At 42.1% G+C, this 27,930-nt stretch overlaps 1 protein-coding gene across 2 annotated transcripts; it reads right to left on the bottom strand.

Moving 5' to 3' along the window:
- Positions 1 to 833: 833 nt before the first annotated feature.
- SCOC (short coiled-coil protein) lies at positions 834 to 5,820 on the bottom strand. Of its 2 annotated transcripts, none has more exons than XM_065736323.1 (4): positions 5,634 to 5,820; positions 2,815 to 2,886; positions 2,627 to 2,710; positions 834 to 2,118 (listed from the first exon to the last, which is right to left on the bottom strand). In XM_065736323.1, the coding sequence occupies exons 1-4, from the start codon at positions 5,695 to 5,697 to the stop codon at positions 1,976 to 1,978; spliced, it is 363 nt and encodes a 120-aa protein (XP_065592395.1). In that variant the 5' UTR covers positions 5,698 to 5,820; the 3' UTR covers positions 834 to 1,975. The 2 variants fall into 2 exon arrangements, with proteins under 2 accessions (XP_065592395.1, XP_065592396.1); XM_065736324.1 differs by lacking the exon at positions 5,634 to 5,820 and adding an exon at positions 3,213 to 3,283.
- Between the last annotated feature and the right edge of the window lie 22,110 nt (positions 5,821 to 27,930).

Here is a 27,930-nt window from a genome sequence, read left to right as displayed (position 1 = left end):
TAGCAACCCTGCTACTTCTTGACTGCCGCTAGTCACAAGAAGTTCTAGGGTTTTATAAACGTTCAGCCAAACTGAGACCAACGAGAAGTTTTTATTTCGTGTCAAGTCAGAAGTACACCATCTTTAAAATGCTCATAAGTTAAATGAAGGCCGCGGTAGTGGGATGAGAAATGGCATGTAGGCTGACTACTGCATACAGACTGATGCATAAAATGTCACTATCCAATCTCACAATACACAACCATAGGTTTAAGATTACTTGATCTCCGGGCTGCTCAAGTCTGGGAAGTGCATGCTGTATTACTACCTGGTGTTTGTGGGCGTGCAGATGGAGATGTGCAGGACCCTGTGACGCGAACAGGATTGGCCACGTGCGCCTCCGTGGGTCAGACTTCTCATAATCTGATTTCGTGACGCAGACGTTGTAAACAGCCTTCAAGCCACAAAAATTAGTGCTTTGTTTTTAGTCGTTTAACTCTGCTGACGTTCCAGTGAGTGCTTTACAGTCATTTTAAACAGAGAGAAACGCGAGACCTCGCGATACCAGCTTAAAGTTGGGACTGAGAAATAGCAGTGCTTAGCTGCCAAGAAACTTGTGCTCTGAGGTGGATTTATTCTGCCATGACATCCACTCATTCACTCACTTCCTGCAGCTTTATTTTACACAATCTATCACAGCAAAACTGAAGGAGAAGCATGAGTTAATGGTTCCCTTTTGTTTAAAGGTAAAATAAAATGACTTCGTTATTGAAGGGATAGTTTTAGTCCGTGAGTCCATGCTGCTGTATAGCAAGGTGAAGTAGAGCTAACACTAGAGCTTACACTGAAGCTAAAATTAATGTTGCTGTTTGTATTTCAGCTTCTGCTCTCCTCTAATACTGATTCTGCTAGATGCATACTTTCTAGGGGCAAGTGCTGGCAGCCAGAATCTGGGCTGAGCTCCTTCTAACAAAGCCCAAGCCAGTGAACTAGAACAGGACCCTGTGACACCCAGCATGGCAGACAGCAGCCCCTTCTGCCTTAGGATGGTTTTGTGCTGCATCTTTGGAGGTATCACAAGCTCTGGCTCTGCAGCAGGTGAACAGCTGCTCTGAGGCCTGAAGCAAGGACAAGTTTTGGCACTTCAGGAGGAAAGTAACAAGGTGGCAAGGAAGGACTTTCTCACTGCTGTTCACAACGACCCATGAGGAACAACACTGCCAGCTTTCTGTCAAGTCTGTTCCTCAGGCTTTGGGTGAGTCTGGGTGGATAATATGCATGACACAGACCCTGACCTTTCTTTGAAGCAAGAAAATAGAAACAGTTTGAAGTGCAGATCTTACAAATGATAGATCCATTAATATTGCATCGATTTGATATTTCCCTGATGCAAGTTGCTTATCCCTGTTCACGTTTAACTTCCCCTTTCCAAAAAAAAAAAAAACTGAGCTGTTTTCCTGCATGCAAACCCTACAAATAAGATCAGACTGTTACTGCTTTACAAAAATTATTAACTGCTTGGTTTATAGGCTTCTGTTTAAAGCTGCTTTGCAGAGATGTGAATGGTACTACACAATAATCTAATGACAGCTGATGTGAAAAAGGCGATGCAATTAGACTCTGAATGCTTTTATCAAGTAACTTTTCAACACCATTTTATAACAATCATTTATCTAGTCAAGAACACTACGACCTCTAAGAGAGCCAACAAGACACGTGTTTAACTTGACAAACTGAATCCCATTCTTAACAAGATATGCTCATTGTTAATACAAATATGATAGTGAGTCTCTATGCTATATTTGCACGTTGCTTAATCTTAATATATTAACTCACATCTCCTGTTTATAATGTTCTTAACTCTGCTTATCGCTGAAGTCTGTAACCTTCAGGCATCCAGTAAAGCCACAAACTAAGGTAATTTCAGCTCATGTAGCCTATGTCAATAAAAACAAAAGACAGCAGCAATACAATGACAGTGCTCGTGAGCCAGCCCCTACTTCCTTTTGCTTTTTGTGTCAGTGGTTTGGAAAACACTAGATGCTGACATCAGATTTTCTATATACTGTCCAAGAACTTGGTTTTCTGATTTCAGTTTCAAGTTTTCTTCCTTAACAGCATCTACCCGTGCTGAGAGATCTGCGAAGGTGACATAGTAAGAAAAAACAAAATTAGACACTATTGCATACAATAAGGAATATATTCTGTGTGCCTACAGCAACCTGTGCAGGTTTTCCTTAGTGTGGGGTATGCTGATTTAAGGTATTACTTTGGATAAAACCTGGGCGTAGCACAGCAGGTACTACAGAAGGTATTTAAAGTCTACTGTCTGGCTTATGCTGGAATACAGTGCTTTCTGACAGCAGTTAGAGCTAGTGCTTAAGCTAGTGCTTAAGTGTTCTTGTACTGACTTTCTGAATTACCTTACTGTGACCGAGCTCTTTGGAAACAAAGATGCAGCCTGGCTAACAGTCCAAATGTGTCACCCCTTGCTAATGGTTCTGAAGCCTCCTTCGTCTGCTTTCAACTGCATGAGTGATGTATCCCCCACAGCAGCACTTTTGGACTAAGAGCGTGGAGCAGTGTGCTTCTCTCCTTTTTCACTTACGCTGTGCTTATAAAATACCTGAGGTGCCGAACTGCTAACCTTCAAGCGTGTGCTGCAGTTCCAAAACTTGATTAATAAGCCGCGTTTTCTCTTCTAATTCCACCTGATTCTCAGCCTCAACAGCTGCAATAAATCAGAGGAGCTTTAATGTAATAGCTGGGAATTATCATCAGCAGGAGAAAAGAATCATAGTAACAGTGAAGCATGAGAACGTTAAGAACTTATACCGTCCATGTCAGCGTTCATCATGGGAGAACGGGCTCTTTCTGCTCCAGCACTCAGCCGGCCTGAGCGACGACCTGCTTAGAGGGAAAAAAAAAAAAGGGCAGAGAAAAACTGAGGCTGTGGATGCTGAAGCCACCTACCAGCACCGATCTTTCTGGAAGCGGCTCCCGCGGAGGCCGAGCGGCAGCGGGCACCCGCTCGTACCGCCCATCCCGCTCCGTCCCGGGGCACCGCCTGACCCCGCCGCCGCGGCCCTACGGCGGACGGCATCAGCGCTTCCCAGCGGCGGCAGGGCCCGGGCAGGCGGCAGACAGAGGTGAGCAGTCCTCCGCTCGCCCCTTCCCCTCCCGGCCGCCCCCCGCGCCGCGGCCCGGCCCCGCCCGCCCCTCCGCGGCCCCACCTGGCGCTCCCGCGGGCTGCGCAGCGCCTGCCCGGCCGCGGCCCCGCCGCTCGCTCCCCGCTTCCCTTCCTCCCGCTGCGCCTGCGCCGCGCCTGCGCCGGACTCCGGGGCTGGCGGCGAGGCCGCGCTCGTAGGTGCGAGCTTATTCGTCCTAATGCTCTAAGGCGGTTTGTTCTTACAGCTCCCGACGCTGTCACTCGTGTTGTATTCAATTCCGAACAACAGCACAGTTACCTGTACTTACTACGCGTGCTACATGCCAATTAAGATTCCCTAAAACTAGCCGATGTCACTCAAAAAAACCAAAAAAACAAAAAAACCCGAGTGAATGGATTGATTCCTAGTATCAATTTCACCAAAATCTCTTTTTTGTTGTTTGTTTAAAATAGTAGCAATCTCTCTGGGACTCTCAGTTTGTTTTCCTCTGGATCTGTAATTTTTTGGGGGAGGGAATTTTACCAAGTCCTGAATTTCTAAACAAAAAGGTGTTTCTTCCACTAGAGGTGAAAATAGTATCGCCTTTTACCATTAATGAATGCTTTCCTTCATTCTGGATGCTCTTGATCTTAAAATATTGATTGAGAAGTTTCTGTCTTGATGCCGTTTTGTATTCATCTTGATCTACATCTTTTTTTTTTTTGATACCTCTATACTCAATGAATAGAAAAAACGCATCGGTTTTGGAAGAGCAGAGGGTATTAAATATTCATGGAGTGCTCTCAGTTAATCAGATTCAGCAACCCCTGTTGCTTTGCCACAATGGCTTTTCAGAGTGCTAAGAAAACTTTGATATGAAGGTTGTTTTCTTCTTGTTATCAGATTATACGCGCATAGCCATGTGGTTCTGCTTGTCTTGATTTTCTTTGCCAGTACACTTTGAGATGTCCATCTCCAGCATAAAGGCTGTGAGAGCCCTTCTGTTTGTTGACTTCTGCACTCTGTAGTCACTGTAATCAATGTAATCTTTAGCTGGGAGAGGAAAGGAAAACTGTTTGCATGTAGTAGTTTCTTCCTGATACACGTTAGGAGTTTTCTGACACCTTGCTCCGTGGCCTCCAGGTGTTACCCTCTGGCAGAACAAACAGGCTGGAGCTGCCATATTCACCATGAATCTTACTACCTGTGTTCTCTCCACATTGCCCTCGTGTTAGAAGCTTGCTTGGAAACATCGCTTACTCTCAGCTACTCTGAATTTCTCTGCTTCTGGGTGACTATCTCCAGCTCTTCGCTTTCATAGCAGGGGTGAAAGCTCCGGTACTGGCAGCAGATCCAGCATGATGAAGCATTGCTTGCTGTCCTCTTTGTGTTAAAATGAGCTTCCTCTGAGTTTGGGTGTTTTTTGTGCAGTCAGGAGTGGTGTAGATCTAAGTGCTGAGGTACAGCAAAGTCTTAGTGCATGGTTTCTCAGCAGCTACTTCAATATTAGACTCACAGGATATACCTTTTCCTTCTGTCCCATCCCTTCTTATGAGGAAATGGAGAGTTCTCCTTACTGCACAGCTTGCACCAGGATCTACCTATTTGTCTTATTGTGAGTTTTAAGCTTGGTGACATTGACGTAGGGCTGATTACGTGCTAATTGTACTCATACGAAACTGCTGGAAAACTGTTGTCAAAATAAGATCCTTTTCATATAGGTGGTAATGATAGCATGTGCAGTAACATTCTTTAAGCTAAAAATGAGACAAAAGAGTGCACAGTTTTTTTTGTTTTTTGTTTAAATAAAATAAAAGGACTTGTAGCATTTGTTAATCAGCAATTCGGTTTTCTAACTAGTGTAAGTCAGCACAGCTCTGTGCCAGCCAACCTGTTGTGATCTGGTTGCTACTCTGGCTGCACCTTTCTAAATTAATTATTATCAGTTCATGTTAACTCAGTTTGCCCAGTACGTAGAGCTAACAGAACTATCCTACTTCCCATCCCAAACCGTTTTTGTATTATAAAGTAGAAGGGTGGGAGGAGGCAAATTTTGCTTGTGTAGTTTCCCTTAAAACATGTAATTGCTTGGGATAATGGTTGGGATTTAAGTGGATCAGCTTGCTTTAGTTACCAGTGAATTTGCATCCCTTCTTGTGCGCTCTCTCCGGAGCTAAGCCAGAAGTGATGGTTCCGTATTCACACTGTCTCTATTTATTGTGTCTGAGGTAGGTACTGAGTTAACACTCCGCACAAGCAGAGAAAGGCTGTGTGTGCTCAGGCTGTGAATGTGCATTACCGCTGGCTGTTATGCGGTAGCCCCCAAAATCTCAACTCCGATCCCAAGACTTAGTCAACTACATGACCAAAAGTATTTACTTGAGGGTGTTCTCTTATAATCGCATTGTACTTACAAGTAGCAGCTGCAGATTTGTGTGCTCACCCAGTGTTCTTACTCGGCCCACGGCGTTCGTTTTGTCTCAACGGATAATCATAGTTTTGTACCTGAATCATCCGCCAAGGAGATGTTGGTGAAAGTGCCGTCCTCCTCGTCTAAGGGTAAATCCATTTTGTTTCCTTCTTTCAAAGTTTTCAGGGCAGCGCGTTAAGCGTGGCAGTTGTCAGCCATTTTCAGTGCGTGCAGCTTCTCTTGTTAAATGCTTAACGAGTCCAGCACAGGTGCTACCCGATCCTGCGGGCAGCTGCACGTCGTCACGGTGCCGTATCTCCTGTGAACCTTGAGCTCCTGTCCGGAAATTGTTAAGCTGGAAGGCTCTAACAGCTTCATCGGATATGTGCTGAGCAAACGCTGTAATTGCAAACCTTCTGGGAAAGAGCTGTGCTTTCACCTGAATCGGGGAGGGGGAGGAGGAGGAGGGGAGGGTGGTGCTTGTGATTTTTCTCTAGGGCTCTGTCAAGCACTTTGCTCATTTTGTTTTTTGATAGAGGAGAAGCCTTAAGGTTCCACGATCGTAAGATATTACTTACAGTCCAGGAATGTGCAACAGGCGGATTTCAAAGTAGGCCATTTAAAATATAATCTGGGATTTTACTGACCTGAACAGTCGCACCGAAACCAACCGACCAATGTATACGAGTGAAATAAAACGTGTGAGCGTTGGGGTTCTGTGAGAGGAGGTGGGAGGAGGAAGGAGAAAATAGCTTCAAAGCAAACCGCAGCTGTTGGGGCAGTTTGTTTTTGCATCTTAAAAAACAAAATTGAGCATCATTTGAACGTGTAAACTAGAAAGTTATCTCACACTTCTCACCTCTTAGAAATAGCTCTCTTTTGCACACGAGGAGTAGCACTGTTGTTTGCAGTGAATTTAAAAGCTCCCTGCTCAGGCTGCATGTCCGATCTGCCTGACTTGGATTTTTTAATGGAAATTTGCATGCAGAAAAAGAGCAGGTTTAGATGCTGTCAAATATTTTTTCTCTGTTAGGAGCCTTTCTGAAGTCTTGCTGAAAATTGAATTTAGTTCTGTGAAGCGTTGCCTAGCTTGCAGAAATTATGGATGAGATGCTTTCTTCTGGTCCTTTAACTGCTTGTGCGTGTTTGTGCTTTTATTTAAGCTTGTCAAATAGGGAAGGTACTGACAACTGCCTTCAGGGATTACTGAAAATCAAGGATGTTCATAGTAGTGTCAAGTGTTATTCAAGCTTAGTCCTGATGCATGCAAAGCATGGTCTTCTGGCATCTAACGTTTTATCTTCGTTTGTCTGAATGAAGAGGAAAAGTGAAAGGGGAGAAAGGAGAAAGTGAGCAGTGAATGGACTCCTGTGCAGCACTGCTTTGTCGTTGTCTGGTGGTGCTTCAGCTGTAACCTGCTCTTTGCTTGGCTATTACCAGCAGTAACTGCTTGCAATCCTTATTTGCTGTCTTTGCTCTGGGACTGGGGATTCCGCATCCCTCTGTCTCCTTCTTTCGGTGATGCAGTAGCATGCTTCCGAATCCTCTCAATGGCACTCATAAAGCTAGAAAACATTTTGATTTCTGTCTTTTTCCTTTTTGCTTCCCAGACATGTTACGTATGGTTGAAACATATCAGCAACTTGGGTTGGAAGGGCACGTCCTGAAAACTCACACAGTTACGTAGTATCACCTCTGCATTTTGCTGCATGCCCATGGAACTAAGGGCTGTACTTTGCCATGCAGCTCTCATCTAAAATGTGTAATGAACTTTTCTTGCCTGTGTCAGTGTCGTTCTAAGAGACCAGCCATACGGGCTGCCTCTTGTAGGAGCAGTTTCCAGGTAGATCATTAGCTAGCGTTAGACAAAGAGTCACACAGCAGCATCATGAACAGGGAGTTGTGCAGCTGTTATTTGTGTCTAGGTCACAGCCATCAGTAAAAGTGATGCAGAACAAAAGCTGTATGTGAGTAAGGAGGACTCCTCGGGGTGAAGGTGTATGACTCGGGGAGGAGCAGCCGTCTCACCTGAGGCATACCCATAACAAAGTGGTTGGAATTATTTTTTCTTAGGCTAAACGTTCTAAAAATGCATCCACTTTATCAGTTGCACACAGCATCTTAAAGACATGAGCCTTGTTAGGAAGTGACGGCTGCCAGTGTGTTTCTGTTTTAATGAACTTAGAAGGAAACTGGGGCACGTGCTTAGTGCATGCTAATAAAGCAGCGATAGTGCTAGCACTTCCACAGCATGCTCAGAGCTAGCCTGACTGACACAACATGACAGTAACCCACTTGCAGAGCAACAGTTTGCTGAGGTGGTGACAGAAGTGCATGAAATGTGTCATTCGCAGGTTTAACCAGTACACTGAGGTGTATTAGTACTTGTCAGCAACTCTCGTAGGTGTGTGTGCTCTTCCCTCCTGCCTCACCACTTCCCCCACTTTAAGATACTCAGGAGTTCTGTTGTGGCACTCTTGCAGATCTCGGGATGAGCTCTGAGGGCACGTTATGCAAATGAATATCAGCGTTTCCAATTGCTGCTTCTGAAGCTGCACTGACAGTCGGCCACCTGGAAACCGTCCATGACAACTGCCCACTTGCACTCATGCCCACTCACTTGTTATGGTTCATTTTGATAGAAGCGTACATATTGTTTTCTGCCTCCGTAATTATTTTTAAGCGGGATCTGAACCTTTGCTGTCTGAAAATGACTGACTTGTTCATAACATCGGGTACGTATGTCTTGAAATAGACCCACTGTATGGGAACGGCCGAATCACGGCCTGAACCACTGATTGGCCACCTGAGGTGAGCACCGAGTCAGCCATGGGGCCACAGGTGGAGGTGATATACCGGTGTGATTGGAAGGGGTGGAGCCTGGCTCCACCTCTCCCAAACCCCATTTAAGGGCTGACCACCACCAGGGAAGGATCTCTTCTCGGAGATCCCTCCCGTGTGGAGTCCCGTGCGAGCCTTGTCATCCTGAAGGTGAGCCATCTTCTCTTTTGTATTATTTGTATACTGTTTATATAGAACTACTTAAAATATACCATCACCTATACTATTTCTTTGCGGAGTACCATCCTTGGGAGTTATTTACCCCACACCCACTCCATTTCACACTTGTCCATTTCACTCTCAGATGTCCCATCACGCGTCTGACTGGTCTTGGAGAACATTTGTCTGCTAAATTAAAAGCAAAATGAAGAATGTGCTGCTTCAGAGTACTTCTCATACTCCTTGAAGTGTCATTCTATTGTGATTCCTGGAAAACTAGACAGTGGCTGGGCAGCAGGGGAGACTATCTGCGTTTTACTAGCATGTGAATTATAGCAGTGTGTTCCATTCCCTTCTCCTTTCATCTGATGTGGCTTTTTTGTAACCCTTATCTAGGTGACTTGGCGTATGCAACGTGCAGCAGAACAGCACTTTTCATTGGACTCTTGGCTAAGAATCATCAGTCCACCTTTCTCTTTGAATGCAAGCTCCCTTTCCTTCACTCCATTCATCTGTAGTTTGGGAGATAGCCCTCATTCAGGAACAGAGTTGGCTCAGGTAATTTCTACACACCTCATGATTTTTCATGTTGTTCATTAAAGCTACTAGGAAATTACTGGTTAACTCCTTGGAGTATACCATTTTAGAAACTGACAAGTGTTTTTTTTTTTATCGCTGTAGCCGTACTGAGTGCTTCCTCCAGCTCTTGGTAACCTGCAAAAAATAGGTTGGTGTATCACACTGTTCCAGGATGCCTGTTCCTTGTGCTTTCACTGGTGTTCTCTGATGTGACTGGCCATTACCATCCTTCTCAACTGAACGTGGCCACTCAGATTGCAACTTTTCCCTTTTCTTGGCATTTCCTGCAGCCTTCCGGGTATGTAACCACCTAACCCGTGTGCTTCTTCCATTCCACAGTGCAGTTAAATGGAAAGCACTTCAGATTTTAAATATGTAGTCATTAAAACAGTCTGCACTGAGGAAGACCCAGTCAGTTTATGAATTTAATTGTTGGTTAATCAACAATGTGACTGTTGATTTTACTTCGCAAACTAATTATAAAAATGGGTGGATCTTGATGCAGGAATTTCTCTTTGGGATGGTTCAAATGCTGGTGTCACTCATTTGAGAATTTGAACAGTCTAATTCCACCAACACATTTCAGTGCTGGCTTCAGAAGTGCAGCAAGCTTTAGGAGTGCAATAAGCTGACTTTTACTGCTCCATGTGCTGCTGCAAGTCAGATAGTGGTACACAGTTCAACACCGTGTCTATCCATAGGCTCCTCTCTATGCTTTCTCTGGATCTTAGCACTTAGAGGAAAAAGATAAGGGACTTTAAAGTATTTTGCCATTTCAAACTTACTTTGAAAAATCAAACTGTGGTCTTTTTACTGCCTGAATTCTGTCTGCCTTGAGCTTGATCAGCCTCATTGCAAGTACCCTGAGCTGGGTGCCTGCTGCTGCTAGAGGCTTTTAAAGAGGGCATCGTGTGGAACAGCTTACACTGGTCTTGCTGACTTTGTGCACCAAGGGAGTTTGGGCATTTGTCAGTTTTTCTCCTGCTGTCTGCCTCCTGGTCTGTCACATACCTGAAGCACTTGCCAAGGCCAGTAAACAGGCTGCCACGCTTTGCCTGCTGAGCTACCAGTGAGCTGCAGAATAAGACATCAGTCATTCAGCAGTCAGATGCTAGGAGTGACAATGAGAAGGACAAATTCTTTCATGTGTATAGAAACATTTTTTCAAAGGCCTGTACTTGTACTAATGTTATTGATGTTCTCATAGTGATGCCTCGTTTGAAGCTCTCACATTTCCTGTTGTTGCAGATCTCGTCTTTAAAACTCTGAGACTATTTAATGCTCTCTGCAGAAATCTCTATGGAGTATAATCACGTGACGTGGCTGCTGGACCATTTTTGTCCTGCTGGCTTTTGAATGCTGGATTTTCTTTACTACAGGTATTTTGGAAGGTTATTGCTGATGGCATCTGTGGCTGAAGCCGGTCTGGAGAGATTAATTATTTAACGTGACTAATGCATTTAATGGTCTTGATGATCGATAGCACAAAAACACAGCAGCAAAAAAAAACAACAACACAGTTGAAAGAGGCCTCGTGTGGAAAAAAAATACTTCTAAAACAGAGATCTATGGACACGTTGTAGCCCCTATAAAATGGGCTATTTCCCAGTGACTCTGTTAACAGAGTTGCACCCAGTGTCATTCATTAGCATTGCCAGGTCTTAGTTTGATGGTAAGTCTTCCAGTAGTTGATGTTTCCTTGACTTTATCAACTTGATGTGTTTTATGTGGAAGCTATTTCATTATTATTATTATTATTACTGAGGCTGTGGGAGAAATTATTACAAAGTATTGACTTTTATGATGTTTTTGGGGCTTCCCTTGGGAGCTTTCCTGGGTGGGAATCAGATCGTACTGGAGAGAAGGATTCCAATTTTGATTTGGGAAAGCTGGAAGTAGAATGGGGAAGGAGAAAAATGCAAAGTGTGTATGAACAAACTCAATTTCAACGCCAGCTCAATTGTAGTTATAATATTGCCAAACCCAAAGATTCAAACGTGCTATTCTTCAGTAAGTGCTGGGATTGTTTCATTAGCCTTTGCATTCTTCAGCCATGAGCATGAGTGCTCTGCTTCTAAGATCCCTCCAGGCCTAAGCAAATCTTTCTTTATAGAGAGTCAAAGCTAAGATGCTACGAGAGTGTATCAGTTCAAGATTGGAAGAAATGCACCATTATATTAATGCAGTCCATGATAAAAATGTTAAGAGTTGTAATGATGTGTCATTTAGGGAGAGCCAGCTGCAAGGCCCACGGAATAGTGACTGCACATTGTATGTGAATGTCTTCTTATGGAAAAAAGGTCACCAGAAGCCGAGAGATGAAAACATTGAGATATCGTGAATCTTGTGATGGAATTATCTGGCATGGCTCTAAAACTTGACCAGGCAAAGCAGCAGCACAAAAAGCCTTGCTTGTTCTGTGCCACAGCTGAAGTTTGTGTGCGGTGTGTGGGATGGATCTGAGAGCTGCTCTCTCTCAGTCAAAATCCAGGGAGAATGGCAGCAATACGTCCGAGAGCTTCTCATGGTGTTGGGTTTCCTCTTTTTTCACTTGAGGAGATGTGGTTTTAGCCACTGAGAAGAGGAATCAGGTCCTTCGTACAGTTTCAGAGGATCAAACACAGCAGGATTTTGTACCTAGCCGAACGTACGGTAGCCCTAACCGCCCCTGGTTTGTGTGTCTTATGGAAGAATAGTGTGTCTTGCAGAAGAATATTTCTGTAGATTAAAGCAAACCAGTAACATCCATTTCTCCCTTTCTTGATTCATTCTGTTCCACACTGTACTGCTCTGTATCCCAGTTCCACACTTACCCCTACCCGTGCTTCTGCTTGATCCCTATTTCTGTGTACCTTTGCCTTTTCTTTCCTTCTCAGCCCTCTTTACCTGACCCTGTTTCTGTCATCAGTCGCTTAGTGCAAGTCCTGACTCCCGCCGAGTTCTGGCAGACACAGTATAGTAGTCTGCTTCTCACAGGGGCAAATTATTATCATTTGATGGGCAGTAGCTCACCTTTGTGCCGTGGTTCACAGTGCCCTGCTCTTTGATCATAAATACGAGGCAGGAGTCTGGTACTTGCTCCTGGGGGATGGATGGGGGAGTTTAGCTGTGTATTTAGGGAAATTATACTGAACTTAGCATGAAATGTTGCCTTTGTAGTGGAAGGTAAAGGATTGCTTTATAATTATATTATGGGTTTTGTCCTTTAGTAATGAATGCGGTAACTTTAGAGGTGGCATCCAGCAGCACCATTTTAGACAGAAGGTGAAGACGGAGTCTGCATGTGTTAGAAATTAATGAATAAACAACTTTCCTATGCTCTGTGGATCCTTTGTAAGGAAAGCTTATTAGCTCTTTACATCCAGCCCATGTATAAAGAGCCAGAATTTACGATGCCTACTCACTTTTTTTCTTTGACGACCCTTGCAGAAGAATTGTGCAAAAACTAAGCAGCCCCTCAGAAGGTGACTCTAACAGCACTTTTTTCTCATTAGTCACATCAAACTGTCAGTGTTTTGCCCGACAAAGGGAAAAAAAACACATTTTTTCTTTTTTTCTTTTTTCTCAAAGAGAAGTCCCCTTTATCTTTGTCTTTTCCAGCTGATTTCAGTCTCTTTCCTTGTGTTTGTTCCTGATGGAATGGTACTCCCACACTTCAGCAGTGCTCTGTATCTGTAGCGAATCTTCAGTGATGAGTTTGACATTCATTTATGCTAATTATTTATGCCCTGTGTGTTGTATGCTTTGCGTGTGTACTGAAACCAGATCTCTACTGGTATCTTATTTGATTGGCTGAGAGTCCTACCTGCGTGTTTTCTAAAGTCCATTGCTTTGCATGCAAATTATCCTCTCCCTTGAGAGTAGGGAAGATGTTGCCAAGTCATTTTGTAACATCTAAAAATGTCTAGAAGTGTGCTTACTGTCTTTCAAATTGGGGCTAATTCCAGATACTGTTGTATAGTTTTGAATAGAATGAATACTTCCATCTACGGGTTCGTGGCAAACCTGGCATGCGTTTCTTTTTTCTCCTTGAGGGTGATACCTTTTAGATAAGATTTTAAACCATGTGTTTTTTGCTGAGTATTGATTGCTGCTGGCACCCTGACTTCTAATCTGTTTTATTATGGTTTATCTAGCTACCATCTTTCACCTGATTTTTACACCTTACATTTTCTATACTTATTTACATCTAGAAATAAATAACGGTCAAAAATCTTATACTGTTATGTTATGCTGCATGCTGTTCTCTTCCAGCATGTCTACAACTTTGTGAGGGTTATGAAAACATTCTGGGTAACTTACAAAAGCAAACTACAACGCTCTTTCACCTTTTGCTTTAACTATACTACAGTTGTGCTTTGTTGGATTAGAATAAAATGTGATGCATAGTTGGTAAAATCTATTGCAAGAAGGACCTAACATAGGAATCAGCTAAAGGTTGCAGTATCTTTCTGCCAGACTTCCCTCTTGCAGGAGCAGAGATTTTCCTGCCATATTCTAACCTAACTGAAGAGTGTTGATGTCTGATCCAAAGGAGGGCAGTGTTTTCATTGTTTTAAAAAGGGAAGTTCATTTGGAAAAGAAGCCTAATTGAGAGACTCTTCTACTTATTTTTTTTATTTTTATTTTTTGTAAATGGAAGTTGCTCTAACAGTCATTGCTTGGGTCACCAGAGAGCATGGTGCAGCTTGCCCACAGAAGCTGTGGGTGCCCCTTCCCTGGAGACGCTCATGGCTGTGTTGGACGGGGCCCTGGGCAGCTGAGCTGGTCCCATGGACTTGTGGCAATCCAGTTGGAGTAGTAGGTTTCTGATTGCTTTTTCCTGAATCATGAGGGCTTATTCTGCTCCCCAACCGAGACTTCCAGGTCAAAGAGTGGAGTACCCTGATAATAACTGGTCTGACTTTTAAAGGTAGCTGTAAAGAAGGCATTGAGAACCTCAGCCTTTTCCTTAACCTCAGTGGTCACGTTCCCAGCCTCACCCAGTGAAGAATGGAGATTCTCCTTGGTTCTCCTCATATTTATGTACAATTTTGTAAGTATTGTTAAAACAGTTTTGTTTGATTTTTAACAAAACATGTTTCTTAGTAGAATAGACAGTGCAACTACACAGCTTGAGGAAAGTTGTTGGTTATAGAGGGAATGTTTGCTGGGTTCAAGGAGTGGCATAGTAATAAAACTCAGCAAAACGTTCTTACTTGTACAGAGTTGAAGAAGTCAAACCTCAGTGTTTCTTTGTCTGCTATTTGTTGTTGTCTGCCCCTATTTAATTTTAGCAATTTTATCTTGTGAATTTATTACCCACAACATAGATCTCTAATTTAAATCAGTTTTGTTCAGTGTAGGTAAGTAATGCGATTGTCATCTCTACGCACAGACTTGACAAGTTAGGCCTTGGGATGGGTGAATAAATAATAGCAATCCATGCTCTTGTTGTAGCTAAGCCAAAGCAAATACGTTATTAATATAATGATGACAGAACACTGAAGGCTGAGCAATTTACTTGCTGTAGTTCAGCTAGTATCATTGAGTTGTGTCAAGAGCACAGATTATTCACAAAGAGTCTTGGAGTCTTGGAGATGGATATGCTTTCTTTCTCCCTCTTTATATCTCAGTATGCATGTTGAGGCAAAATGTTCAATCTCCAACAATTCCCTGCTTTTATACCCATACTCAGAATAAGATTGTTACATCTGAACATGCATCATAACCGTTCAGTCATGTTGTGTCACGGTGTACAGACTCTCAGTGTGGCTCAGACTCGAGGCAGTTCTTGCGGTTATTTTCCAGTAGCTCACGCATGTGGGCATTCATTAAATACAGGCATAATTAATGCACAAGTCTCTTAAATGCCATGGTTTTCAAATAGTTTCTCTGTGACATCTTTTTGGGAGAGCATGCACGTTCATTTCTGTATGTCAGTGACTGTATTGTATGCAATTTCATTAGTGAATTATTATCTGTAATCTGGCAGTATAATTAAAATGATGCCTTTTACAGTTTCTTCCCTTTCCTGAAGAAGCAGTAGTATGGTGAAGTTCACTTTGCATCTGTTGAGAATGTGCTTAGAGCAGAGCTCAGTAACTTGACTGATGGTCTGCTGTTATTGGGGCACCCCTCCTAACTCAATTCAGGAGGACATTCTTCACAATGCAAGGTACTTCAGTTTGTTCTGTTGCAAGACCATAGGCAATGCCAAGGTATTGAAAAAATACAGGAGTCCAGGAGGACTAGGGAGAGGTAAGGAGATGTATTTTGGAAAGCCCTGCAGTATTTTGTACACGAAAAAAAAAAGGGACTGCTGAAAATGGCAAGGAATTTGAACAAAAGATATGTGAATTTGCAGAGTTTTGGAATGCCTTCTGAAATTTCTAGGTCTTCCAAAGCTTACTGAGAAATGTTTTCAGTTGACTTTGAGTCAATTCCTGAACTAGCACACCTTAGTAGATAATATTTACTTTCGTGGACAAAGGCTTAGTAGCTAACAAGTTTCATCTTGTAGCAGAAAGGAAAAACAAATAATAAAGAACTGCAGATACTGGCAAGTTGCATAAAATCTAAAGAGACTAGAAGCATCCAGGAAGGTGCAATTATGTTTTTTCATGGATGATCATTTTTTCTTTGTAAAAAATAAAAAATAAATAAATAAAAAATCATCCTTTTCAGGCTGGGCTGTAAAACAGACTGGTACTGTTACTGGAAAGTGGCAGTAGAGAATACTTTTCTGAGTTGAAGTCAGGAAGCAGAACTGGAATGCTTCATGACTAGGACATTTTCCCATGTCCTAGTCTGTACAATGTCCATTAAAATGCACTTTCAGAAGAAATACTGTTTATGAGCAGAGATCTGAAGGGTTTTGTAGTTTTACATCAACAAAGCCACGTGCTTCTGGATGTTGAGACTATGCAGGTAGCAAGGACGGAGGTTCCATGCGTGGAGTGGCATGCTGAAATCAAAGGAGTGAAATTTAAAGGAGTAAAACGATGCAGAGCAGGCGATTTTGGCTGCAGAACAACTGTAGTCAGGTTTTAACAATTATGTCAACCTGCTTCATCACTGTAAACTCACAGATATAATGCTAGGAAACGTGCTTTTGCAGAGCGTTAGACCAGGTTGCATAATTGAGTCTACTAAATAAATAAACAGAACAAAGAGATGTTCTACAGGATAGACGGGTGAGCTCTTCATCTCAAATATTTCAACCCAAGGGACCATTAAAACCCTGTTTTTTTTCTACAAGTTTCCTTACACCACAGTTGCTTTCACAGTGAAGTTTACTTCTGGATTTGAAATGGTGTGCGGCAGTTTGTGAGATCCTTTCTTACAGCTGTTCCAGCAGCTCTGATAGAGTGCAGGGATTTTCTCCCAATTTTTAACCCCAAAATATATTTAGGTTTTGCCAAAGTGTCTTTTACATTTTGCCAGAAGTGCTACCCAGCAATATTATGAAGTTATTTAGGAATGCCAAAGGCTGCGAACACAATTACACATGTCGTATATTATGAAGGTAGTGCACCTTAAAAATGAGACTTGAGCTTACTGGCAGTTCCCCAGGTTCTGGCCTACAGTATATTCCCAAAGAACCTGCAAACTTACATGGATTCACTGTTGCTTATATGTGTGCACCTGACCCTTAGCCACAGATGGGGTTTTCGGTGTTTGATGCTGTACAAACACAGGACAAAAAGATCACTGCACCAAAGAGGTTGCATTTCATGCCAACTAAAAAGAGGAGGGTGCTTGAGGAAACAGTGGGATAGTGATGGCAATATGCCAGGCGATGTTTTTGATGCACTGATACTCTGGCTATTGTCGGAGCTTCTCTTTAAGGCATCAAGGGGGAGAGCATTCTGAAAGGAATTGCATAGAAAGACAATAGGGAAATGCTGCTGATACGTTGCAGCTGCCCCTAGGGATCTCCCGGTCACCATGGGAGCGTGGCAGAAGGCTTGGGAATGTGAGAGCCAGGCCTGCAGCTCCGTGTGAGCAGAGTGGAGCACCTCAGCAGGGCATGAAGAAGAGGAGGGAGAGGCCTGGGACAGCTCTGGAATCAGAGTGGGCAGGTTGTGTTTGCAGAGAAGCAACTGCTTTTTGAAAACTGCCAGGAGATTCCTAAGCAAAGGAATGACCCAGGAGAAATCATCTTTGCCACGGTGTTTTGAATGAAGTAAAACAGGCAGGGTTGCATCTGTCAAGGCCAAGGAGAAGTATGTTGTGGTAATTGAGATAAGAACTGGAGTGTTCGCTGTGCGGGTGGGAAAGTCGTGTCTCTAGGTATGTTATACAGGTAGCCAGCTTCTGCTGAGCAAATTAACTTCTAATGGAAAGTAAAGGTCATCTGTCTCAAGCAGCTGTTTATTGGAACACTATCAGAGTTTGAGAGTAAGTGGGAGGAAGGGAGAAATGACATATAGAAGAGGTAAGCAGAATGCTGCAACAAGGGTTTTCAAAGCACTGTTTTGCTATGACAGGATAGAGCAGCTAGGATCTGTGTGTAAATCTGATCATGAGGTCATAGTTGGTCTTTTTCTTCACTGTTCCGCTGCTTCTCAAATCAGCAGCTTTGGTACTGTAACTGCATCCATGCTGTACACCCATCCTAGCAGCAGGTGATTCTCTTAAGCTTTTACTTATAGTTAAGACTACAGGCAGAATCTGACAGACAAGTGGCCACAGAATTTGCTGCTTTATTGCAAATTAAGGTTATGGTACAAAAGATATGGAATTCCATCTATAACTATAACTATACTTCACAGTTCTATTGAAAAGTGGAAACTTTGGTGGGCCACGACCATGCTCTGTTGCTGGGGATCTTTTTCCTACATTCTCTGCGCCATCTATTTGTGATAAGAAGACTAGGTCATTGTAAGGCTGACTTGTAGCTCAGAGAACTTTCTTGGAGTACTTCCCCATCAAGTCTAGATGAGAGTTAACATGAGGGAAAGCTGATGGCTGCTCGAAGCAAGGTGATGTTCTTATAGCTACTCCTTTCTCTTGGTTGGTGCTGAAAGCAAGCCTTCAGTTCACAAAAGTTGCAGTTACGTGGCTGAGGTTTTAGACTTGGGAACCTTTTAGGATAGATTGATCTGGCCATTTAAGAATTTAAAATAGAAGAGGGAGGAAGATTTGTTGCACAAAGAAGCAAGGGTTATAATTGTGAATAAATACGTGGCTCGTTCTGTTCTCAAAGAGAGCTGGGTGGTGTAAGCCAAAGGAGGAGTAGACAGGGCAATGGGCTGTGAGACACAGAGGCATTAGAGGTGGAAAGGAGTGATGTCAGTTGTGTTCTGCTGAGTTACTGTGCTGCAGTGGTAGACAGAAATCAGCGGTGATGTTTGCCCTGCACCGAAGCTTTTCTGTCTTATCTGGCACTCTGTATCACTCCTGGTATCTTGCAATCCCTTTTGTATGAGATAGTATCACTGGGACTGGTAGCCCTGTGTCCTTTCACAGCAAATTTCCCATTTTCTTGTGGCAGGTTTAACTTTGCTGACTTTTATCCTTTCTAGAATCTGTTGCTAAAACATATTAGCTTCTGGAACTGAAGAGTACAGCTCTCGAAAACTAACTTCAGTGAGCACTTCAGATTCCTTCATGAAATTTGCAGACACTTTCCCTCCATAGTGCTGCCTTTACAAGGAGCCCTATATAAACACAGTGCTCCCCCAGTGCAGATGGCTGACTTTTTCAAAGGGAATTACTGCTTCCTCTTTGCCAAGTTACTGCAATGGACATCTACTTTGGGAGCAAGATTTGTTCAGGAGTCTTCTTTTCACTGCCTGCTTTAAGCTTTGAAAATACGGCATGGTTGTAAAATAACTCCTTTCTCCTCTGAACTGAAAAGCTAGCTCAAAGTCCACTACTAGAAAGATTAGGCTTCTTGCTCTTAAATACATTTAACTCATTAGAAATTGACTTCTTGGTGGTTAGCATTGACCTGTGATTTGAAGAGGTGCAACAGTTGTTCTGTTTTGGTAATTTTCAATACCAGTTGTCTATCAACACTGACAGTGACAGTCATGACTGCGATACGTTTCTGTGATACAGTATGGATACCTGGGTGTGTTTTGTATGTGTTACTTCATGTCGTGGCTGGAATGATGAAGTGATTTGCACAGTGAGATGTTTGAGAAGTAGTACAAAGAAGAAATAAACACATCAGTATGCTGCTTTGTTGAAATGCTCCTCGGCTTTTTGTTTTTAAGCTCATGTGCGTGCTGAGGGACATGGTTACAGCTGGTAAGCTCCTATAAGCATGAATATGCCAGCAAAATTCTTTTCATTTGTGTCTTGCACTGCTTGGCATAACAGTAATAAGACTAATAATGTAATAAGATGATTTGCTTTCAGACCTGTTTCAAGCAGGGAGGAGTACCTAAGCTTTAATTGAAAGTCCCTGTATTTTCAGCCTGCCCTCAGGTCAATTGTTTCCAGTTCTGTTAATTTCCAAAGGAGTTGGTGAGGTAACCTAGTCACCCCATCTTCTGCAGCAAAGAAATTCTGAGAGAGGAGCAGCACCTGCTCTCTTCTCACGTGGTGAATGTAGATTTGTTAATGATGGTTCTGGTTCACATATACATATGTGGAGTCATATTTAACTCCTCCGCTTCCATGCCTTAGTTTATGTAGACAGTGCAGTAAAAGGAGCCTGAAGACCACGCTGTTGGGTGGAGGTGATTGAACAAAGAAGCAAGATCTGAATCCTTGGCCAGTAGCACTCTTGAGGGATCAGCTCTGCCTTTCCTTCCAGTTGTGTTCCACTTAAGGCAGAGCTTGTGCTAAAAAATACAGGATACACCCTGAAGCCTCAGATTTGCTTTATTTGCTGTGAAGCACAGCTCAAGAGCTGTTGTTTATTGGTCTGTTGTGGTCCTGGTCCTGTATCAAATGAGAGGAGCAGTTTTTCCGTTCTGCCCATAGCTTTCCCCCTCAGTCTGCCAACCCCTTGGATTCTTTTTTTTTAAGCTTACCTTGGAGTTGTGATCTGCCTAAATGAAAGCTGGTGAGATCAGAAAGTTGACAGATAGAACGAGAAGGGCATCTGGGCTGTTATTTGTTATAACTTTATCACCCTTGCTGATGTAAACTGTAACATTAGCCTACTGCTGGCTACACTGCATGTCAATGTTGTCTTGCCATGATAGAGTTGTGGCAGTGTATGGGAACTTCTGAGTCACAACCTGAACCACTGATTGAGCACCTGAAGGAAAGATCTGGTCAGCCCTGGGAGCACAGGTGAAGGCGATTCACTTGTGTGACCAGAAGGGGTGGAGCCAGGCTTCCCTCCTCTTAGACCTCCTTTAAGGGCTGATTGCAACTGAGGAAGGCTCTCTTGTTGGAGATCCCTCCTTTGTGGATTCCTTTCCTTGAGAATCTACGTTTTCAGAGATGGGTAAGCACTTATTTTCCTTGTTTTGTAACGCCTCCTTGTTTGCGCTGGTGTCTTTGCTTTTACAACCTTTACAGGTGGCAGAAGTGGTATTCTTTGTTGTTCATTTATTTTGATCAATGGATTTGTTTTGATCCTGTTCTGGAAACAGAAGAAGAATGCTTTCTAGAGACCACAAGGTTAGAAGATCAGAAGGCTAATTCAAACTGATTAATCTGATTTAAATTATAAAAAATAAAAGATAAGGAAGTGTTTAGTATGAGTTTGCACAATGTCATTAATGTATCATGTCCTCTTTTCCCTTTCTCTGATTTGGGAATATGCTTTCTCCTGTCATCTGTCTGGCACATCTGCTTAGGCCTCTCTGGAGAACTGTATGTTGTTGTACGTTTGTACAATACCAATTTGAGTTGGGGTTAATCTGTCCCATTACTCATCTCTGTTCATTCTCATGTAAGTACAGAGACAGGAAAAAAACTAAATGTTATCAAATGTCCATTTTCATTAGAATTACAAAAAAAAATCCCCTTGAAAGAGAATTTTTAAGTTTCATTCTTACATATTAACAAAATTTGAGTATGCTTTTCTTTGTCATTTCATTTCCTTGATGTGAAATCCCGAATTAAAATAGCCCTTTATGAAAAACAAAAGGGTCTTATAATTTTGAGGGCACATTGGCTTTTTAGCCAAAAGACTTTCAGACTTCCAGTTTTCAAGCAGTGTCAAGCTTTTTAAGGAGCCACCTATTACATGCCTTTTTTTAATTTGCTTATCTTCAGATTATGGCTTTATTTATTCTTTGGTGCTTTAAAACTAAACTGAACTATGTAGTTATTTTTTTGGAAATCGATCAGATATTCTCAGGTTATTGAGCTTTTATTTTATCATTTCAGTGTACAAAGTATAAACCCATCTAGCTACTTTTCCAAGGTGTGAGCCTTTTGAGGCCTGCTGCCTGCATCCTCAGTTCCATCCTGACAGCAGCTTTCCTTGTTATCTTCTCCATTCCGTCGTGAGTAGCACAGAATACTTGGTGCAGTTTCACCATGCAAGGCTTTGGTGGTGCTCCTCATTCTGTTGCGTGGTCTTTTTTCATTCTCGGGCTGATCTCTGTTTGAGTGTATGTTTCCCAGTTTTGTGAGATGCAATCAGGTAACCCAGATGTCTGTGTTGTTCAAGACACAGCGATTCTAACCTGATTTCAGCCTACCTCTGGAGACTGCTTTGGGACATAAGTTATGATAGCTCCATTTCTTTTCACTGTTCATATTTTAAGCATAAGAATTTAGGAATTTCACCTCAGCATGAAGTTTCACAAAACAAGACAGCTTACGGATGAAAATAAATGGATGATCAATGTCCCAGTCTGACAGATTCTTTACAGTAGCTATATTGAAGCTCATCTTAATGTGACTTTAAAGAACAGGAGGTGTCTAATGTCAACAGTTGGCTTTGGTGGGTTACGGTAATTTCTGCCTGTTTATTTTCCTGAGCGATATCAAGCAGCACTTTGTCACTGGGGGTAAAGTCAAGTTAGAAAATAAGAAATAAAAATCTGAAATCTACGTTCCATAGAATCAGCCATGCAAAGGGAAAGCACCACTGATGTTTCTGTAAAGGTGTCTGAGTGCCTGCTGAGGATTAAAACTATTGAAACTACTGAATTTTCTTGATGTAGAAGAAATAAGTTGATTGGCATTTAAGAAGTTATTAGTATGAGCAGAGAATTTTGGTTTGACAGCATTTTTGTACTCACCCAATAGAGGAGGAACTTACTGTAGGCATGATCATTGAATGAGTATTGAATGATTCAATACAGGCTAAGCAAAAGCTTCTTTTAGAGGGTAGAACTTTTGCTTTCTAGAAATCTGTGTCAGGCTCTATGGCTCTTTTCTCACCCCTCCTTCTGGTGTCTTATGTATGTGACTTTTGCAAGTTTAGCAGCTTCTAACGCTTCAGCAAGCAGTGACCTGGGTGGTAACTGGTAATCAGTGCATCTTCTGCCATTGGAGACTATGATGGCTCAAATCAAAGTGGTGACTTGATTCTAATCACTGTATGTTAGGACACTGAAATTCCTTGGCTTCTTCATTTTGAGTAGTATTCCTCTTCTTTCCTCGGGAATAACAAGAGATAGTGTATTGAATCTGTTGCTTTTCTGATTAAACAGACAATTCTATTTTCAAACCAATTATGCCCACAAGAGCGGTTGAAGCGTGCATAGCGGATGCATTATTTGATTTATGTTCTTAGCATCTACTCAAATGTATTCTGATCAGGCAAGTTATTTATGCTTACGTAAGTAACAAAAGGAAACTTGTACATTGTTTACCAAGGCAGTGTGATAACCTGATATCTTGACAAATTGGTTTTATTTGTCTGTCTGTGACTTTCACATGAGCAGCATGCTTCTAAAACTCTTATTTGCAGATGTCACTTTAAATATTATTTTCCAAGAGTTTATTTTTCTTAGAAAACAGATGTCTGTAATTATGTTCTCTGACCTTCGAGACTTATCAAAGTCAAATAGGTAATCATCCAATCAGACAAGCTATCATTATCAGAAGAAAAGTAATTATAATCTGAATATGCTTGAACATGATTATTGCAAGCCTTAAACAGTTACACTTCTGATTGGGACAGAACTAAAGACATTATCACTTCATAATTCACATGATGTAACTTCACTTATCCTTGTGATTTCAGAATATGAAGAGCTAAATTTACTGAACAGTGTAGTTCTTTAAACTTGAATAAAATTATGTAACACCCTCTCTAAAGGCAGAAGAAGGATTCTCAAAGTCTTTATGCCAAAATTAAGGAAAACTCTGTTTGAGAACATGATAACTAAAACACAGTGCTAGAGAAATCTCTAAGAGCAGACAAGTGCAGCATGTATTTGGATATGAAAATGTACTCGGAATAAAATGTTTTTACTACTCTGGGTTTAATTTAACAAAACACTGAGAGGATCTGTGGCTCTAAGTGTTTATATGATCAACTCTGCATCTCCTGGGATCAACCCCAAAGCTGGTCTATCTCCTTTAGTGCATACCTTCTAATGCTTAGGGGACAGAGAGCTCAAGTATGCTTTGCTGAGCCCAGCTTGGAGAGCACAGTGCTTGGCTGAGGTCAGCAAGAGGAGGACCTCATTGCTGCAGCGGTGGCTTCACTGTGGCCTTATGTGGGGATGGCCCAGGTCCTGCAGTGCATCCAGCACTGAGCTAAGTGCTCAGATGAGCTGTGACAGAATGGTCTGAGATCCCTGCTTGGAATTCAGAGTGTTTATCTCCAGCATAACAAAAACACAAGTTCTGTTACAGCTGTCCTGTGCAGAATGGGTGTGTGGAGCAGGGGCTGGCTAATTAAACAGTTGCAAAGAGGACGTGAACTTTTAGGATCACTGGGGAAATGTGTCAGAATAATCTAACTGCGCTGTTGGCCATTTCTGGAGTCTTGTACATCCTTGAGAAAAACTATCAGCCTTAGATTCTCTGTGGACCATTGAAAATCAAATCATTGTAAAGGATGAGGAAATAGATTCTTTCTCAGCGGGATATGGCCTGTGGCAAAATTAATGCTTTTTGGCTCGGGCCATAATTCAAAGGTCTGTAGAGATTTGAGCAGGGTCTTTTTTTTTTTTTTTTTAACACCTAGAGGATGCCTCGCTGCTTACCACACCTATGGAAAGGAATCATTGCTCTTGCAGATGATGTAGGGTAGCCTGGCCAGCTACCAATCTGAAGTGACAACAAAAGGAAGGGCAGGTACTCTGTCAGAGAGAAAGTGCCCTATGCATAACCAGCAAGACAAGAATTCAATTGGATGAAGAGGTCCAGGGTGGGGGAGGGAAGATTGAAATTCCCCCGTACTGTGCAAGTCTCCCAAAAGTCACAGATCTGCAGGGTTTGTTTTTTTTTTTGTTGTTTTAAAGGGCTTCATTCCTATTCCAGAAGGTTTATTCGTGAGCTTACCCGTATTTCAAAGCCACTGTACAGACTGGATGAAAAAGGGAAACCATTCCAGGAGTCAACAGCATGATTTAGCACTTTTCAGAACTGAAAAGGGAATTTGTGGCTTCTTCACATCACATATGTTTCAGAGTCCTTTTGATCTCAGGCTCCACTTCTACAACTTTCGGGCTGATGTTGGACACAAGTGATGTTGCTCGAGGTCTAAACTCTCGGTGGAGGAATTAATTGCACGCTCTGAAGTTTACAGCAGTAAATTTCCAGTGGTAGCTGTGTGAAGGAAATATTTTAGCCAGGAGATGAAGTGCATTGCTGTGGTGTGTTCTTTGGATGCAGTAATTCTCAGAACTGATACATGACTGGGAAAATGTGTATTGTGATACAGTTGCTGTGCATTGCTCAGGGCATAATAAGCAAAGGAGTGCTTACGATGTCTGTAGAACTGCTGGATTGTTTTGTTATCTTCCAGTGTAGAAGAACAGGAGTGTGGCTGTTCAGTGAAATGTAGTTGCTGATAAAAGCACGGTTGTCATATTTCCTCCATGGTTTTTAGGGATGGAAATACCATAGTCCCTTGGAAGGAAGAAAATGGAGATCAGAATTGGTCTCTAGTACAGTTAAAAGCTTCCTTGATACTAAAATAGCGTGTAATTTGCAAACTTCATTTCTAGTAATGAATCTGAACAAAGTGTTCGTGTTCCAGCCTAGCCACTCCACGGCAGGGACAAATGAGAAACACCCTCTCCTCAGCTGCTGAAAGAGAGCTGTGAGTGAAGGGGGTGCAAGGGGGGTTTGAAGAAAAAAGAAAAACACCTTTAGAGTTGCTTGAACAAAATGGGAGTCCATTCAGGTTTGGTTCCTGAAAGTGTTCTGATTAAGATTAGGTGTATGTGTTCTGCAAGTCAGTTAATAAATTGTTTAATTCTGTCTTAATGAGTTAATTTACCCTCAGAAGTGACATTCTGGGACATAGCCTGGGAGCGTGTGTAACGAATCACTTCATTGCCCTTTGGTTTTCCATCAAGTTTTAATCAACCAGCCTCCTCTGCTTTATTCTTCTGAATTTGCAGTAGTCTTGATTTTGTTTTCCAAACACCACCACTTAAGTGCAGCCTGGTATAAGCATGGAGAGTGAGGTCTCTCCTGGATTTATCCCAGGATTGCTAAAAGCTTCAGTCAATCAAGTTTGGCTGTTCCTCCTAACTTCTTTCCCCTCTACGTATCAGTTCACTTTAAAGACAGTCTGTAAAATTCTTGGGTGAAGTCCAACTCTCCCTGGACTTTCCATTCTTCACAAATAACTGAAACCCATGTTAACAGTTTATTATATCATGAAGAATTTCCCATGCGGTGTCCATTCCCCGGCCACCTGTCTCCTTCGTCAGGGCAAAACCAGATGGAACATCTCCTTTCCAAAATGTGTTCATAAATTCTTGCACGATCTTTACAGCATTTGAGCCAGTACTTAGTATTTCTACAGTTTGACTAACCTTCAACAATTAAAGCAATGGTGTGTCGAGGAAGAAAAGTTCCATTGAATAGCTGACTTCTTTGATCATTTTGAAGTTCTGCTTTATCAACTCAAGATCTTATCAACTCAAGATCTTTTGACATGGAGGAAGACAATGTATTGTTTTTTTCCCCCCTCTCTGTTTGCTTGCTAGTTTTTTTGTTGTGTTGTTTTGTGCCAGTTGTGCAAGCGTTTTAAATCTGCTTCATGTGTAATTTCTTCTTTCCTCTCACTTGCTATTTAATTAAATCACACAGATTCCTACCCACAAACTCACTGTGCCTTTCGCTTACTGCTCTTCCTCATGCCATGCCCTTAAACTCGCATATCTGAGCTGACTGTCAAAAAATCATGGAAAAATACTTTACTCTGAAATATTCTGCTGCTTTTGTCATCATTGCTGTTCCTTATTGCTCCAGAACTACCTGTGACCACACACTTCCTATCTGAAGAGGGAATCCTTCTGGGCATATGAGGAAAGTAACTGCAGAGATTTAGTACAAGCAGTACTGTGATTGGAAGTAACTCCTATTTTGAATATGTTACACAACAGGCAGCTGTTGAACTTCTCCATGTGGTCCATTCTTTTAGCGACTTATGTTACTGGTTACACAAATTACATAACTAATCTCCTCTCTTCGTTTTTAGTGTTAACAATCTGGAGCCCTACACAACGACACAGTGCTGTTTGTAGACAGTCAAGGATACTGTATGTGTCCCTCAGTTCAAAAGCATTTGGTTGTTGAAGCCAGAGGTACTCAGCCTCAAATAGTCGAACCTCACATGAGTGCTGCGGACTGAGATGACTAGAGCAGTGTGTGTGCTATCCTGTATTTTATAATCTAAAAGTCAAACACATGTAGATTTGGCAAAATCAGGAGTCTTATAGAAATCTTCAATCAACAAGAGAGTAATATTCTGTACTCACAGCAGGTGAATGCAGCAGTGGTGTGAGCTAACCTCTGGACAAAATTACCTGCATGGGATTGGCAGGTTGCCTGAGAAGTTGTAACCTTTGGGTGTTTAGGTGTTGATACAAGTTGAAACGGATTTCATCCTACAGCATTTGTGACGTAAGGCTTATGAAAAAGTTTGTCTTCTCTGAGAAAGTTACTTTCTAATTCTTATTTGTCATATATTTACTTCCTGTTTGTGTAGACAGCTTTTGAGGAAACTAAGCTTGGACAAGTCCTCTGAGAAATTGAGTGCCTTTTCCCTTTATTTTCTCCTATTCCATCTTGTTTACCATTTCTACCTTAGAACTTCTACGCTTTATGCAAATACCAAGGAACACGTTCATCATCTGTGATAATCTTAAATTGGGAGTTGCATTTACATTTGTGTGCTTCAGACCACGAATGCCAATGTTTGCCCCCACTTGCTCGGCTTTGGTTCACATCACGATTCGTTCCGAGTGTACGTACCCACCTCTTTCTGGTGAAATGTCATCAGTCGTGCAGTGGGACCACACTTTATAATAAACACCAAACACTTATGGGTATTTGATCCATAGGATCAATTCCAATTTAGGATTGGATCATTTAAAATAGGATCAATTCAATACATAGGATCAAGAGATTTCAAGGCCTGTGTCAAGGAGGCATGTTAGTATTCTGCTGTGCCAGATCTTCTGTTTTACAAGTACGTTCCTATCAGTCCATGCTACTACACCGTGTTGTATTTAAAAGGATCTATTGTTCTTTTTTTCTGTTTTAGCATGTGTATTGCAGAATCACGTACCTAGAAACTTCCTTGCATCGTCTAAAAAGAAACTTGCCTTGGGATGAGGGGCAGAAATGACAGCAGTCATATTTATATTGGATGTCTCCAGTTCTCTCTGAAGTCAGAGATGATTTGGCAACTTTTTTAGCTAGTTTTTGTCCAGGATCATCGACCTTTCTGTAGCTTACCAAAATTAATCATAATTTACCAGTTCTAAATGC

Source organism: Cyrtonyx montezumae, unplaced genomic scaffold (genome assembly GCF_038088225.1).
Source record: "Cyrtonyx montezumae isolate F1298 unplaced genomic scaffold, pur_monq_1.0 scaffold_2, whole genome shotgun sequence".
Taxonomy (NCBI): Eukaryota; Metazoa; Chordata; class Aves; order Galliformes; family Odontophoridae; genus Cyrtonyx; species Cyrtonyx montezumae.
This window is presented reverse-complemented; position numbering and strand designations above follow the sequence as displayed.

Excerpts from the sequence above, each read along its gene's own strand:
- SCOC (XM_065736323.1), bottom strand. The coding sequence starts at position 5,697 with ATGGATTTACCCTTAGACGAGGAGGACGGCACTTTCACCAACATCTCC. Across the intron at positions 2,711-2,814 it reads GATGAACGCTGACATGGACG|CTGTTGAGGCTGAGAATCAG; the intron begins GTATAAGTTCTT and ends GATTTATTGCAG. Across the intron at positions 2,119-2,626 it reads ACTGCAGCACACGCTTGAAG|ATCTCTCAGCACGGGTAGAT; the intron begins GTTAGCAGTTCG and ends TCACCTTCGCAG.